Here is a 16148-nt window from a genome sequence, read left to right on the forward strand (position 1 = left end):
GTTTCATGTCCAGTACTGCATCTTCTAGAACATTTTACCTCTGAAATTCCTCAATTTTTTTCAAGAACATCTTCCATGGAATGTAATATCATAACTTAAATTTCTCATGTTGCTTGTTCTATCAAATGAAATATGAAATTGATCCTCTAAGAAAACACTAAAGATCATCACTGTTTTGCATGGATACTCCATTCTTATTAATTTGTCTTGCTATTGCAAAATAAATATTTTTGGAGAATTTTAACTTGATAATAATCCATTGAAATTGTAATTGCATGGGGTATTTGTATTCAGATTTCACAAATAGTTGCCTTGATTGCATTATGATTCAATAAATTATTACAGGGTTTCTTTTCTAATCATCCATTGAGCAGTAGAAAAATCTTGTTCAGTTTTTTTTGTGCTAACACAATAATCAAAAAAAAACTTTTGATTTGAAATGATTGTGTTCTTCAGAGAAGGCAATTGAGCTGCGACTTGCAAAAATTGACCATACCGCAGTACACCCTCACCTCCTAGATATGAAAATCGGCCAGGGAAAGTACGAATCTGGATTCTTCCCGAAACTACAGTCAGATGTGCTTTCCTCTTCACCAGCCAGTAACAAGTAAGTTTGTCTGATGTAAGTGCAGTGGAAATTAACATACTTGTTTCGTATTTCCATATTCTGAATAAGTTCAGCTCATCAGAAACTTCACACAGAAGCACAAGACCCTGGAGTAATTCGATTGTTCGTTTTTTTTTTAAAAGGCATATTTTCTTTCCTGTATTTTTTTGGCTACTGATTTGATCTGACCAGTTGTACATTTTCATGACTTTTTCATTAATTAGTAAGTAGCACATGCCTGACTTTGTACTAGATTGGCTCAGATTTAATTGCTATCAAAAAAAGAAAAGAAAATAACAGAAGAATTAAACATGGAAGGCAGCACAAAGTTCCCCAGGAATATTGGAGCACCAAGGCTCCAGTGGAAACCAAGAAGAGACAGAGTTAAGAAATGTGACTAGAGAAGTTAATAAGCCTCAAAATTGTTAGATACTGAATGGTTGTAGATACTGAAGGGCCTGTTTCCATGTTTATGATGGCTATGGAGATAATGAATGATCTGGTTGTCATCTTGCAAGATTCTCTTGGTTTTGGAATGTTTCGTGCAGATTGGGAATGTGATACCATGGTTTAAGAAAGGAAGGAGAAACAAAATAAAAGAGTACAGTTCAGTTAACCTGAGATTGGTGGTTGGGGTAAGTAGTGGAATTTGTAGTAAAGTATATTTTGTCAACAGACTTGGAAAATAGTAATGTGATTTATGGAGAGGCAACATGGTATTACAATCAAATTTAATTTACTGGAGTTCTTGAGGGTGTATCTAATGGAGTAAATGAGAGGAAATGAACTGACTTGGCATATTTTAGATCTTTCTAAAGAAGGATCCAAGCATAGAGGAGGTGGAATTGGGGTCACAAGGTTTAGATGCACCTGTCTCAGTTGAGGAGATGGCTGAGACCAGGAATAGGAAATAAACAGGGGAAGATGTATGATACTGGGTAGAAAGAGGCTGAACAAGGGATGAAAACATAGAGTGGACAAGTTCCACAGGGAAATAATAGGATTTAATGAGCAGAACTACATATAGATCTGCAGAGAGATCTCCAAAGAAGATGATTATCACTCATAATCTGAGAAATATGGTATTCAATAATTGCCATGAGATCTGACTGAACCAGTAGTGCAAAAGATTAAAGGATGTGGCCCAAGTCGCCTTTAAGTAATTCAGTTTCTCCATTGACACCTTGAATTTCTAGGCCATGACTGCTCAAAGTGAAAGAAGAGAAATCTGGATGGTATTGAGATCCTTGAGTCAATGTGCTGAGAACAGTCAGAACCTTGCAAAGGTGGTGGAAGGAATGCCTCATAAACTGCTTGCTTATCTGTCCTGTCGGACACCTGCAGAATCTATGCTTTCTGCATTGGCCTCATCGGCCATCTTGGAACCCACTTAAATGAATAGAATTCAGTTTCCCCAGAGATTGCCAAATAAAAAGATGGTGTTGATCCAGAAGAAGGTGACAATGGCAAATGCAAAAATAAAACTTATTTAACCACCATAGGATTATTTTTCTTAAAATTCTCTAACATTTTTGTTTTGGGTTTAAAGCACTATTAAGTTTAGACTTTGGTGTTTGTATACTGCAAGTTCAGAAGTTAAGTTAGTGTATTAGACTAGAAAAACTGAACTGGTCAGAATTCCCCAAGAGTTTATCATGAAGAGATTTGGAAGCATCCAGATGAAGCAATAATAAAGTTGCTTATCACTTTCTGCATTAATTTAAATTTGAATGTGCAATTTTATGCCTTGTTACATTCCTACAATGTGCTAGCTCTCTCTTTTAAGGTGGGTGAAGAGGAGTGCCCCTGCCCAGTGGAGACGAAAGGATCGGCAAAAGCAGCACACAGAACACTTACACCTTGATAATGATCAAAGAGAGGTGAGTCATTTCAACTATTGCCTTTAACTTTAATTAAATAACAATACTTGGTCACAGTTCTAAATAAAACATTAGTACTTGAGACTACTTGTGGTCAAGTAGCATGTACCTACTGCACCAATAAAAGAAGTAGAATTGCTTATGGGTCTTACAGCAAAATTTAATAATAGGATATGTAGCACATATACAAACTTTTTTTTAGAGGTTTGAGTTTGCTTCATGTGGTCTTACCTAGTGCACTGGACGGATATTCTCCCTTGTCTCTGTCTACTACCCGACACCCACCCACCCCAAACATCATCACTGCCCTCCCCTCCCAACTTCTAATGGGAAGAATGAGAATGATCAAAGTAAATCTGTGCCTTCCCATGAGAATAAGAATATTCAATCTTGTAGTATTGAATGTGTTAATTATGTACAAGCAAATTTAAAAATGTGTAGTCAATAATAAGTTTGTGCAAAATTAATAGAGCTATCTGATGAATATTATATTAATAGTTTTAACATGCTTTAATGATACTTTTTTTCAATGCATACCTTAGCACTTTGAAAGGGAGTTGTATATGGTGAAGAGTAGAAATTATCCTCTGATTACTCATAAGAAAAGTCATTGTCATTTTTTGAGGACTTTTCTGATTTTGAAGTAGCATTATGGTACATTTTTGTTGTTAATAAGTAGCATTTATATTGTAAATGTGTATTATGAAAAGTATTAGGATTTTACTGAAATATTAAAACTAGATTTTTATCCATTTCACCCTGTTGGTACATTTCTCTATCCTTTAAATTAAACCATTTCTTCCCTATATAGAGATCAGTTCAATTACAAACTTTTGAGCTGCTGATTGTATTTGTGTTTGCATTTTTGTCTGATTGCAGAAATACATTCAGGAAGCTCGGAATCTTGGCACGGGCATGCGTCAGCCTAAGCTATCCAACCTCTCTCCATCAGTAATCGCACATACCAACTGGAAGTTTGTTGAGGGTCTGCTGAAAGAATGTCGTAATAAAGTACATGCATTTTTGTTGGTCTATTTTCTTTCCTTTCCCTTGAGAAACCACTGACCTGTGTCTGGGAAACTGTAACCTTTTTTTAAAAAGAGAGTCTGAAGTTTTCATATGCAAGCTCAGATTGTAAATGTTATCAGATTATGATTATTTTTTGCAGTACAACTCAATCATGTTCGTGCATGCATTTCAATAGCAGTCACAGGATGATAGTAACTAGGAGCAGAAGGTCTGCTCTTTTCCTCTTCCCCAGCTTTGCTAAAACTCAGCTGTGTTCCTTACAGTACATTAATCTAAACTGGAATCCCCCTTGTACGCATAAATCAACGTCCTGCCAAAGTATTAAATAAAGAACATAGAACAGGAGAAGGAGTAGGCCAGTCAGCAAGCTCCCGTCACTCAACAGGAGCACAACTGATCCAGTTTTGTCTTCAACATCACTTTATCACTCTGTTCCTCTTAACTGCTTTGTGGTTCCAGTGTTTGTCAGTCGCTACCTTGGATATGATCTTTGCCTCCACAGCCCTGTGAGGTAAAGTAGTGCAAAGATGCACAATGCTCTGAGAGAAGAAATTCCTTCTTATTAAATGGATGTCTCCACATTCAGAACCGTATTCCCATGTTCTGTATATCCCCTTATTTTCTCAATTACCCTCAGATCCGATATGTTTCAATAAGATCACCTCTTGTTCTTCTAAACCACAAATTGCTAACACTTCATATCATCTGCAAATCTGGTTGCATACACTCAGTCCCAAATGATTAGTTTATTAGCTTGTAAGGCAATGAAGTTCTCACTTTTATCCCCTTATTCTTTTAATTGTATTTTCCAGTACTGTAACCTATGGTCGTTGTTTGTTTTTGGATGTGACTATTGATCTATTAATCTGTGTGTTATAGACTAAGCGCATGTTGGTGGAGAAAATGGGGCGTGAAGCAGTAGAGTTGGGTCACGGTGAGGTGACGCTCACAGGAGTGGAAGAGAATACGTTAATTGCAAGTCTCTGTGATTTGTTAGAGCGAATTTGGAGTCATGGACTACAGGTCAAACAAGTAAGTAAATGACCACAATTTTGCAAGAAAATTTTTAAATAACTAATTTTCTTTGCCATTCATTAATGAGGCTTGTTTAGAAGTAAACTGATAAATGGAACAGGGCTCACAAACAAGAGAAAATTTGCAGATGCTGGAGATCCAAGCAACACACACAAAATGCTGGAGGAACTCAGCAGGCCAGGCAGCATCAATGGAAAAGAGTAAACAGTCGATGTTTTGGGCCAAGACTTTTCATGAGGACTGGAGAAAAAAGACGAGAAGATAGAGTAAGGTGGTGGGGGAGGGGAGGAAGAAATACAAGGTAGTTGAAGACATTCCCAGGAAGGATTAGTGGCTGTGGTAGCAGGAATAGGACTGGATTCTTTGTGGAAATACATGCAGACCTTGTGTGACATTGCTTATGGTGATTGAAAAGATGCATTGATTTGTACAAGTAGTTCATAGGCTGTCTAGGACTTGATTTAGGAATGTAGATTTACAGTAGTTGAATGGAGTAGTTGATGGTGCTAAATCTATCACAGGTAAAGCCCTCCCCAGCATTGAGCACATTTACAAAGAGCACTATCACAGGAAACAGCATCCATCATCAAGGAAACCCACCATCCAGACCATGCTCTCTTCTTGCTGCTGCCATCAGAGAAGAGGTACAGGAGCCTCAGGACCCACACCACCAGATTCAGGGACAGTTATTATCCCTCAGCCGTCTAGTTCTTGAACCAGAGCGGATAACTTCATTCAGCTTCACTCACCTCAACTCTGTACTGTTCCCACAAACTAGGGACTCAGGTTTCAAGGACTCATGTTCTCGATATTTGTTGCTTATTTATTTATTTATTATTATTATTATTGTTTGTCTTTTTTATTTTTGTATTGCACAGTTTGTCTCTTGCACATTGGTTGTTTGTCTTGTCTGCAGTTTTTCATTGATTCAGTTGTGTTTCTTTGTATTTAATGTGAATGCCTGCAAGAAAATGAATCTTAGGGTTGTATATGGTGACATATGTACTTTGATAATAAATTTACTTTGAACTTTGATTTTAGCTTGGCATAAAAGTGTATCTCTTAAGCACTTATTGTAAAAGTAGATTGATTTTCTGTTTGTGATGAACAACATATGCAGGCCACATCTGGCTTGTGGGAAGATCTTCTGGTCTGCCACAGTAAATTGTCAACTGTCTTTTAGAACCCAGTCCTGTCTGAACTCACTAGTGGATGATGGGGTCAGGGTATCAAGAATTCTTCTATTTTACCTAAATGAGCTTTTTAAAAAACTTTAATAAAAGCTTTTTTTTCTTTTGTTGCCACAATCTCAAGCTGACACATCTACCAACAACTTAGTTTTACCTTTTGATTTGAAGACTTTAGAAATAACCAGGCACAATATAGAATGTAAAGGATAGATGACAAATAAATTGTGTTCAACATTCCAGAGTCCCAGTGAAAACTAAATTCAGTGGTTTTCTAGTCCAACATAAAATGCTTTAACAGCTAGTTATGCCAGTTTTCTAAGCTTCCTGGCTGTAAAAACTGTCAAAAGATTTATCTGTGAATATTTCTGTATTACGCAAATGTATTTTAAAAATTACATAATTGAAAAATCATTACAGGTTTTTATGAAACATTCAAACACCAGGCTTTCAGATAATTTGAAGTTAGCTCAATTGCATCAAATTTGAATTAGCTGAATTTTACCCATCTCCCTTTGGATTTTTCACCACCATTGAAACTTTAGGAGCAGGTTTATTGTCACTGATGTGCGTTGTGTAATTTGTCGTTTTGTGGCAGCAGTACAGTGCAAGTAGTAATTACAAAGGGGAATAATGATGAGGTAGTGTTCGTGGGCCATTCAGAAATCTGATGGAGAGGGAGAAGCTGTTTCTGAAAGATTGAGTGTGGATCTTCAGGCCCCTGTACCACCTCCCCAATGACAGTAATGAGAAGAGGGCATATCTCGGAGATGATGAGGGTTGTTAATGATAGATTCCACCTTCATGGGGCACCACTTCTTGAAGATGCCCTGGATGGTAGGGAGGGCTCTGCCCATGATGGCACAAGCTGAATCTGCAACCCCCTGCAGTCCCCTTCAGTGCCCTGCATTTGGAGCCTCCATGGCAGGCAGTGGTACAACCAGTTAAAATGTTCGCTCTTGTACAGCTGTAAAATTTTACAAGAGTCTCTGATGACGTACCAAATCTCCCCAAGCTACTAATGAAGTAGAGCTGCTGGTGTGCCGCCTTTGTAATCGCATCAGTGTGTTGGGCCTGAGATGTTCTTGCCAGGGAGGCTGCTCACCCTTTCCACCACTGACCCCTCAGTGAGGATTGATTGTGGTCATCTCCCCACTTCCCCTTCCTGAAGTCCACATTCATTTCCTGGGTGTTGCTGGCATCGGAGCAGAATTCAGCTGTTTGGCCCATCGAGCTTGCTCTACATTCGAAAAGAGGCTGTTGCTGTTGTGACGTCATTCATCCATCTGGTCTGCCTCACCCCTCTTGCCTCTTGTCAACATCTGGGACTCTGTCATCAACAGTTGTATCATTGGTCACTTTGGCCCTCAGATCTAATTCAGTTTGTAAATCTGGTCATCACTTTTAAAAATGTTGCAGATCACTGTTTAGGGTAATGGTATTAAACCATTTCTTCAGTTTTCTCAGCAAATCAATTATTACAAAATTATCATCTCCAGCAGATTGCCCTATAAACCCAAGCATTTTGCATCAGAAGACCTGGATTCTGAGTTGATCCCAGTTAAGACCATATGACATTGGAGTAGCATGAGGCCATTTGGCCCGTCGAATCTGCTTTACCATTCAACCGTGGCTTATTATTATGTATTATCCCTCTCAATCCCATTCTCCTGCCTTCTCCCCATGACCTTTTGGCACCCCTACTAATCAAGAACCTATCAATATCCACCTTAAATATACCCAATGACTTGGCCTCCACAACAATGTGTGGCAATGAATTCCACAGATTCACCACCGTCTGGCTAAAGAAATTCCTCCTCATTGCTGTTCTAAGTATTCTGAGGCTGTGTCCTCTAGTCCTAAACTCTCTTACTATTGGAAGCATCCTTTCTACCTCCACTCTATCTAGGCTTTTAGGCTTTTCAAAATTCAATAGGTTTCAGTGACATTCCACCCCCCCCCCCCCATTCTTGTAAACTCTAGTGAGTACAGGCCCGGAGCCGTCAAACGCTCTTCGTGTGCTAACCCTTTCCCCTTTCATTCCCAGGATCATTCTCATAAACATCCTCTGGACCTTCTCCGATACTGGCACATTGTTTGTTGGATATGAGGCCCAAAACTGCTCACAGTTCTCCAGATGTGGTTCACTAACTCCTCTAAAGCCTTCGCATTACATTTTTGCTTTTATATTCTTGTCCTCTGGAAATGAATGCTAACATTGCATTTGCTTTCTTTACTATCATCCGAACTGCATGACCACACACTTCCCTACATCATATTGTATCTGCCACTTCTTTGCTAATTCTCTTAATTTATCCAGTTACTTCTGCAGACTCCCTGCTTCCTCAGCACTACCTGCTCCTCCACCTATCTTTGTATCATTTATTTATTTAGCAAGTTTAGGCACCAAGCCATTGATTCCATCATCCGGATCATTAACATACAACGTGAAAAGTAGCAGACCCAACACCAACCGTTGCAAAACACCACTAGTCACTGTAGCCGCAATGGAAAGTGTGATGTTATATGGTGTATATATCTGCAGTTCAGTATGTCACAAAAACCAGCCTGCCCTCCATGGACTCCATCTGTCCTTCTCGCTGACTTGATAAAGCAGCTAACATAATCAAAGACACCTCCCATCCTGGGCACTCTTTTCTCGCTCCTCCCATCGGGCAAAAAAACGCAAAAACCTGAAAGCACGTACTACCAGGCTCAAGGCCTGCTGCTGTCCAGCTATTATAAGGTGGTGGAACGGACCTCTTGTATGATAAGATGGACTTGCCTTCACAATCTAGCTCATCATGGCCCTGCACCTTATTGTTTGTCTGCACTGCTCTCTTTCTGTAAAGGTAACAGTTTACTCAGTGCTCTGTTGTTGCTTTTCCCTTGTGCTGTCGGAATGTACTGATGTAATGAAATCTCTGAGGAGGGAACGTTGACTCAGACCATGAGAGGCCTGCGTCGGGCATTTTCATGCCTTACAAAGCACAGATTGGAAGTCTGTATGGGGCGCCACTCCTCGCACAAACACTAGAGCAATGTGTGGTTAAGTGCCTTGCTCAAGGACACAAACATGCTGCCACAGCTGAGGCTCGAACTAGCAACCTTCTGATCACTAGCCGAACACCTTAATCACTTGACCACGTGCCCAAATCTCTGAGGATGGCACATAAAACAGAGCTTATCATTGTACACATGACAATAATAAATGAATTGCCAATTTTTACAAAACCCTATTATATACGTAAATATCTGAAGACTTTAGTGGCAACTGGATAAGTAGATAATGTGTCACTAATCGGCTGGGAAGTAATGATCTTGCTCGGTACCCTTTACTTAAGTCGCTAGGATCTAAACAGAATCATAAAGTGCTCTTGGTGTTACACACATCAATCATTCACCTGATCTGTGAGGTAAGTATTACTACGGAATGATAAGTCCATAAGATGTGGGAGCAGAATTTGGCCATTCGGCCCATCGAGTCTGCTCCATCATCATGACTGATCCCCAATCCCACTCAACCCCACACATCTGCCTTCTCACCATATCCTTTGATGCTCTGACCAATCAGGAAACGATCAACTGCTGCGTTAAATATCCCCATGGACTTGGCCTCTACCGCAGTCTGTGGCAGAGCATTCCACAGATTCACTACTCTCTGGCTAAAAAATAAATTTCTCCTTACCTCTGTTCTAAATGGTGGCACCTCAATTTTGAGGCTGTGCCCTCTAGTTCTGGATGCCCCCATCATAGGAAACATCCTCTCCACAGCCACCCTACAAGTGCTTTCAACATTCAGTAGATTTTTAATGAGATCCCCCCCGCCCCACGTTCTTCTAAATTTCCATGAGTACAGGCCCAAAGCTGCCAAGCGCTCCTCATATGTTAACCCTTTCAGAATCATGATGCTCTCCTTAATAAAGTTTTCCAATGTTTTCGTTGGTTTGCTCCTAATTCCAGTGTCATAGCATGGGATGTTTTGAATTGTCTTGTTGAAATTGTCCTCCTTCATCTCTGATGACTTGAGCATGTTTATAGTTTTAGCAGTCCCTGGTCAGTGGTTTGTAGCTGTTAAATGTGTATGCTGTTGTGCCAGAAGATGGCATTGTGTTAACGTCCTTGCAACTTGTGCACATACTGCTGTTCGTACATAGGTGGCCCTTTCTGTCCACCAGAGGGTGGATGTTTGTTGTGCTGTCAGTGAACCAATGGGACACTCACAACACGCTGGAGGAACTCAGCAGGTCGGGCAGCATCCGTGGAAACGATCAGTCAAAGTTTCGGGCCGGAACCCTTCGTCAGGACTGAAGAGGGAAGGGGCAGAGGCCCTATAAAGAGGGTGGGGGGGGGGTGGGAAGGAGAAGGCTGGTAGGTTCCAGGTGAAAAACCAGTAAGGGGCCCTGCAGATTACAGGTTTTTCACCTGGAACCTACCAGCCTTCTCCTTCCCACCCTCCCCCCACCTTCTTTATAGGGCCTCTGCCCCTTTGCCCCTTCGACTGAACGTTTCCACGGATGCTGCCCGACCTGCTGAGTTCCTCCAACATGTTGAGTGTTGCTTTGACCCCAGCATCTGCAGAGTATTTTGTGTGAAAGAACCAAAGGGGCAGCTCACATTGAAAATCACAGCTTTGGACTGAGAATTAGGTTTTCCTTTTCACATGATGCACTGAAGTCTCAGTTGAAAAGTTCCGTAACTCTTCACATTACGTTGTGCACCATATCTATTTAAATTTTCAGGGTTGGATTGTCTGTAATCTGTGATATAGAGGTTTTTTTTTCTGTTCTATAATTCTATCGGAAATGTGTGATAGTTGCCTGATTCAAGATTAGATGCTGCGCAGTGTGAATTATCCTGTCCATAAGGCCAAACCTTTGGAAACTGAAAACCTCTGTTCCTTTGATTCATCACGGGCTTTGCTGTGCATGGGTGATTATTTAAAAAACAAATCTTATAAAATAATTAGCTCTGCTGTTATTATTATGCTCTTGTTGTTAGAGCTACAGGTGTAAAAGAAAGTTCTGCGGCATGCCACCATTTTGTCTCTACCCCCAGCCTCCGCTGAGCCCAACTGTATGGAGTTGTGTTGTTAAATCCTCTGCTCATCTACTTGCTCTGATTTTTGGCAAGCCCCATTACACGGGAATAATCTCTTTTTTTTCAGTCACAACCATTCTGTGGCCAAGAACCAAAGATGGTGTGAGAATGGAGCCTGATGCTACCCTGATTGCATTTTAATTGTTGAGCAACTATTTTGCAGTCCTTTTGTATGTACATCTAAAATATATCACTCCCTCAGCTGCTACTGTTTAAACCCTTGAGTGGTCAAGGCCATGTATTGATATCTGGGCCACGCGAGCAAGGAGCAGCAGAGTCCTGGGGTGAGAATGCTACGAGTTCTTTGGACAACAATTGAAAGAGCATCACGTTGGTGAAGCAGATAACGCAAGTTATGAATGCACCACGTTTAATCTACCAGCACAGTAGTTCCTTAAAGTTACCATCTTCATGATTAATTTTTTAACCTATGCTTTCCCTACTTGCCTTTTGGAAAGATGTTGCATTAAGTGCACTGTGTGAATGCCAAGAGTAACATTTGCCCACCCTATATTCTCTGATAGGGTAAATCAGCCCTTTGGTCTCATCTGTTACATTACCAAGAGAACAAAGAGAAAAAGGAAGCTTTGCTTGGAACGACCAGCAGCCCAGGTAGGGCATTTTCAAATCTTTGAAAATATATATATTGACATTTGCTCACAGAAAATTTCCAGAGACAATACTCTGTTGTACACTCTGGTATAATTCAGGGTAATATTTCTGTGGATGGATAATTAAGATAGATCAAATGGTGTCCTTGACAATCTAGAAAGAGAACAGTTAAACAAAGGTATCAGATAGTAGAATACGTTTCTTCCAGCCAAAGACTTAAAGGATTCCTCTAAAATACAATGCATTTGCGAGCCAGTAAGGTTTTCGGTATAACCTGAAAGCTGATGTTCAGTATTAGAAATAAAGGAATTTTATTTCCAGGCTTTTTATTTGAAAAGAATCAAGTTCTCAAAATGCTCTGTAACAATCATCATGGTACTGACTGCAGGAGATCCACATGGCCGATACCAATATAGGATGTCTGCTGCAGAAATGAACTTGTAGAAGTTGCAATTAACTTTTGTTGTCATTTAAAGGATTCAACCAGGATCAAGACAGGAGGAAGCTTGATGGCTCTTGGATGCCTCCCTTAAAGATCTCACTCATCCAGGATATGAGGTGCGTTCATTCCTCACCAGCTGGGATTCCTTTAATTTCTACTCAAATATTCTTTGGGATTAAGCTAGAGTTGCACAACACTGAAACAGGTCCTTTGGTCCAATTTGGCTACACTAAACATTAAGTACACATCCACACGAATCCCGGTTTCCAGCACTTGACCACACAACTTCTCTGCCTTGAGGATTTGGTTACTGATCTAGATATGTCTGCTGCACTGTAGATGTAGGGTATTCTGCCTGATGGTCCGTGACTAGTGTTCCACAGGGATCTGTTCTGGGACTCCTGCTTTTTGTGATTTTTCTAAGTTTCTTGGGTGAAGATATGGAAGGGTGGGTGAGTAAGTTTGCAGATGACATGAAGGTTAGTTAAGATTGGATAGCGTAGAAGGTTGCAATAAGTTACAACAGGACATTGACAGGATGCAGAGCTGAGCTGAGAGGTGGGAGATGGAGTCAATCCAGAAAGTGTGAAATGATTCACTTTGGAAGGTTGAACTTGAACACAGAGTACAGGGTTAATGGCAGGATTCTTAGCAGCGTGGAGGAACAGAGAGATCTTGATGTTCACATCCACTGATCCCTCAGAGTAGGGTTGTTAAGAAGACATATCTCTGTAGGCCGCCTTTAGTCAGGAGATTGAGTTTAAGAGCTGAGAGCTAGTGTTGCAGTTCTATAAAACTCTGATTAGAACACTTCCTATAATGGTTCTGGTTGCCTTGTTATAGGAAGGACATGGAAGCTTTAGAGAGGGTGCAGAGGAGATTTACCAGGATGCTGCCTAGATTTAAAGAGCATGTCTTATGAGGAAAAGTTGACTGAGCCAAGTCTTTTCTCTGGAGAAAAGGTTCAAATGTTCATTCATTATCTAAGTATGTATGCGGTTGTCTTGTAGCTATCTGGAGATTTGTCTTCTCCAGATAGCTACAAGACAAAGAAATCCGTGGAAGTCGTTCAAAGAAAAACATCAACCCCTTCCCCCGTACAAAAAAACAGGATCATGCAAATGGTAGAACATCAAACTCCAAACTCCCCCTATCCCACCCTCCGTGCACAAAAAAGCTAACAAATCACGCCAAACAGCATAGATCGAGTGGCCAGCCAGAAACATATTTTCCCAAGGTAGAAATGGCTAATACAAGGCGGCATAACTTCAAAGTGTTGGGAGGAAATTATAGTGGGGATGTCAGATGCAGGTTTTTTTTGTGTAGAGTGGGGCTAGGGGTGGTGATAGAGGGAGAGACATTGGGGACATTAAAAAAACACAACTTTTAGATAGCCACATGGATAAAAGAGAAATGGAGAGCTGGGTAGGGGGAAGGGTTAGATTGATTTTGGAACAGGTTAAAGGTTGGCACTACATTGTGGGCTGAAGGGCCTGTACTGTTCTATGTTTTATGAGCCATTTTTAGTAAAAATTTAGTAACTTGTCATATATTATCTAACACACCTTTACAACATCACTTGCTATCATGTCTTGGAAGGGGAGAAAATAAATCTTATTACACCTTAGACTGTATACTGATGGCCAGATCATTTTTTTGCATCTAAGATGCAAAGAAATAATAAAGCTATACGATGCCATCTAATGGCTAGTTATGGCTAAAGGATTGAATTTGAGAAGCTGTTGCATTTCTTTTTGTTTATTTTCTGTGTTGTACAGTTGCAAGAAAAAGTTTTGTGAACCCTTTGCAATTACCTGTTTTTCTGCATTAATTACTCATAAAATGAGGTCTGATCTTCATTTAAGTCACAATAATAGACAAAAACAATCTGCCTAAACTAATAACACAGAAACAATTGTGCTTTTCCTGATGTACGCAGCAGGCCAGGCAGCATCTCTAGGAAAGAGGTTTGTTTTTCTTCTCACTTTAAAAATTTAAAGTTTTTTTTTCTCTCTATGAATTGATAAGAGAAGAATTAGCTGTCTTTTTTATTATATACTACATATTAGCTTAATACTATGTATGATTTTGATAATGTCTATTTCACTTTCTGTTTGTATTGTTATTTATATATATATTTGAGATAATTCTCCTCTTGTTTGTATATATGCTCTTTTTAAATCAATAAAAAGATTAATAAAGAAAGAAAGGGAACTATTTCTTCTGTGTATGTCAGGGGCAGCCCTGTTTTTTGCATTAAATGTGCATTACATAATATTCTGTCATCTTCTCTCCCAAACACACTTAATCACCAACCTTCTGCATAAAAGTGAAGAATGCACCAGGTGTTTTAGGAATTCCTTTTTGCATTCCTTGCTTTGAGTCAGTAATATTTCCATTCTTACAAGTATAAACATTTTTCTTGTATTCCTTCATAAAAATGAAAACATTGCTGGCAAAGTTGGTTTTAATTACCCATTTTTAATTGCCATTGAAAGGATGGGGTTGAAGCTGAGCTTCCTTCATTGCTGTAGTCCATGAAATGTGAATTTTGGGGGCTAGGTGTCAGCATTGTACATGTTCTGGTACAGTTTGAATTGAGCCACAGTAGTTTCTGGAGCAGAGGTCGGGGACCCTGAACCTGTGCTATATTCCACCTGCTCAAGTCCTTCACTCAGAATGAATCTGATTCGCTGAAAACTGGCATTTTGGATATTTTGGATAGCGAGTAGATGAATTGTGGAGTCAGCACTCAGCACTTCTGGTGGCTGAGATTGTTTCATCTTTACTATTTTCCACATGCTTGCAAAACTCCAGCATATATATAGTGTTCATAGTGTTCTCCCAAGTAGATGCTTATTTTATTAATTGTATGACAAGATGTAATAGGATTGAATTGATAATTGTGGTTTCAGCAAGCTGTATTGCATATTCTGGTTCTACATTTAAACGGATGTTCTATATCGCATCTATCCTGTTTTTGGTACATTCCTAGTGTATTTTTCTAAGTTGCTAGTGAAAACATCGTGGATTCCTTGGTATAATGTTAATGACTGAATGAGGGGTCTACTTGGTCTTGAGCTTATAGATTGTTGTGCAATGTAATTATGGTGCTACTGAAGGCCTGCATACCCTAATTGATACTTAATCTTGATCTGTTGTATCTACTCAAGTAGGTACCATGGATTCCAATTAATTGGGCCATCGGTTAATTAAGACAGCCATTTATTGGGACAATTCTTAAAGAACAAAACTAATTGAGAAAATAACTGGATACCCTTCGTTTATTTGGGACATTTTGCCACCTAAATGGAACAGGAGACCGTTGCTGAACAATTTCTAACCCACGTCAGCCGTGTCCACTTGTGTGGCCGTTAGACACTGCACTGAGCTTGGAGCAAACAGGGTTTAAATAGCACCAGATGCATGTGTTTGTCTTCAAAAAGTGGTGATTTTTGTCACTGATAGTTGGCGAGGAATAAGCACTAAGACAATTCAGAACTGTTTAGCTCACTGAAGTTTCAAGCATTCAAGCTTAGATACCAGAAATGGCCAAGGGTGAAATCATACAATTTCACTAGTTCAAGTTAGGAACTAAGAAGAATTTAAAGGTATTGACAATCATCTTGAATGCTAGAATGAAAATGAAAATTTGGTGGATGCAATCATCAAAAGCATTGTGTGAAGGCTGTCCATTATCTGTACTAGGTGCATGCACTGATTTTGTTCATTTTAGTCAATCAAAAGAACACGGCAAAATACACTGGATAAATTCCTCTGTCAATAACTATCACCTAATACAGTTTTATAGTATTATAATAGTATTGATAGTGTTCTAATTTGTTCTGTATTTCATTTAAGTATATAATTCGTTACTCAAGTACTGTTTGTCTTTTCTATACCTTTTTAACTATTTCCATGAAATTTTGGCTAATTAGGATAGCCACTTAATTGGCCCAAAATGTACTTGCCATGATGTGTTCCAATTAAACAGAGTCCACTGTATAGTAATTTTTCTTGTATGCACGCTTAGCCCACTGCTCTACTCTTTCTACACTGACGACTGTGTTGTTAAGCATGGCTCAAATTCATTCTATAAATTTGCTAATGCTACAAATGTTGTTGGCAAAATCTGGGATGTTGATGAGGAGGTGCAGAGGAGTGAGATGTGGTGTCATCAACAACCATGTTGCACTCAACGTCAGTAAGACCAAGGAATTGACTGTGGACTTCAGAGAAGGAAAGTCGAGGGAACA

The 16148-nt window shown here is 39.6% G+C and overlaps 1 protein-coding gene across 4 annotated transcripts in view; it reads left to right on the plus strand.

Moving 5' to 3' along the window:
* The window catches only part of dennd5a (DENN/MADD domain containing 5A), a 156155-nt gene that overhangs the window by 101950 nt on the left and 38057 nt on the right, over positions 1–16148 (plus strand). For all 4 annotated transcript variants that reach the window (XM_063061861.1, XM_063061862.1, XM_063061865.1 and 1 more), the window contains 6 exons: positions 457–607; positions 2394–2487; positions 3367–3498; positions 4396–4548; positions 11363–11450; positions 11927–12008. In XM_063061861.1, the coding sequence (XP_062917931.1) occupies positions 457–607; positions 2394–2487; positions 3367–3498; positions 4396–4548; positions 11363–11450; positions 11927–12008 (700 nt within the window). The remainder of the gene's footprint in view (positions 1–456; positions 608–2393; positions 2488–3366; positions 3499–4395; positions 4549–11362; positions 11451–11926; positions 12009–16148) is intronic.

This window comes from Mobula hypostoma, chromosome 11 (genome assembly GCF_963921235.1).
Source record: "Mobula hypostoma chromosome 11, sMobHyp1.1, whole genome shotgun sequence".
In the NCBI taxonomy this organism is placed as follows: Eukaryota; Metazoa; Chordata; class Chondrichthyes; order Myliobatiformes; family Myliobatidae; genus Mobula; species Mobula hypostoma.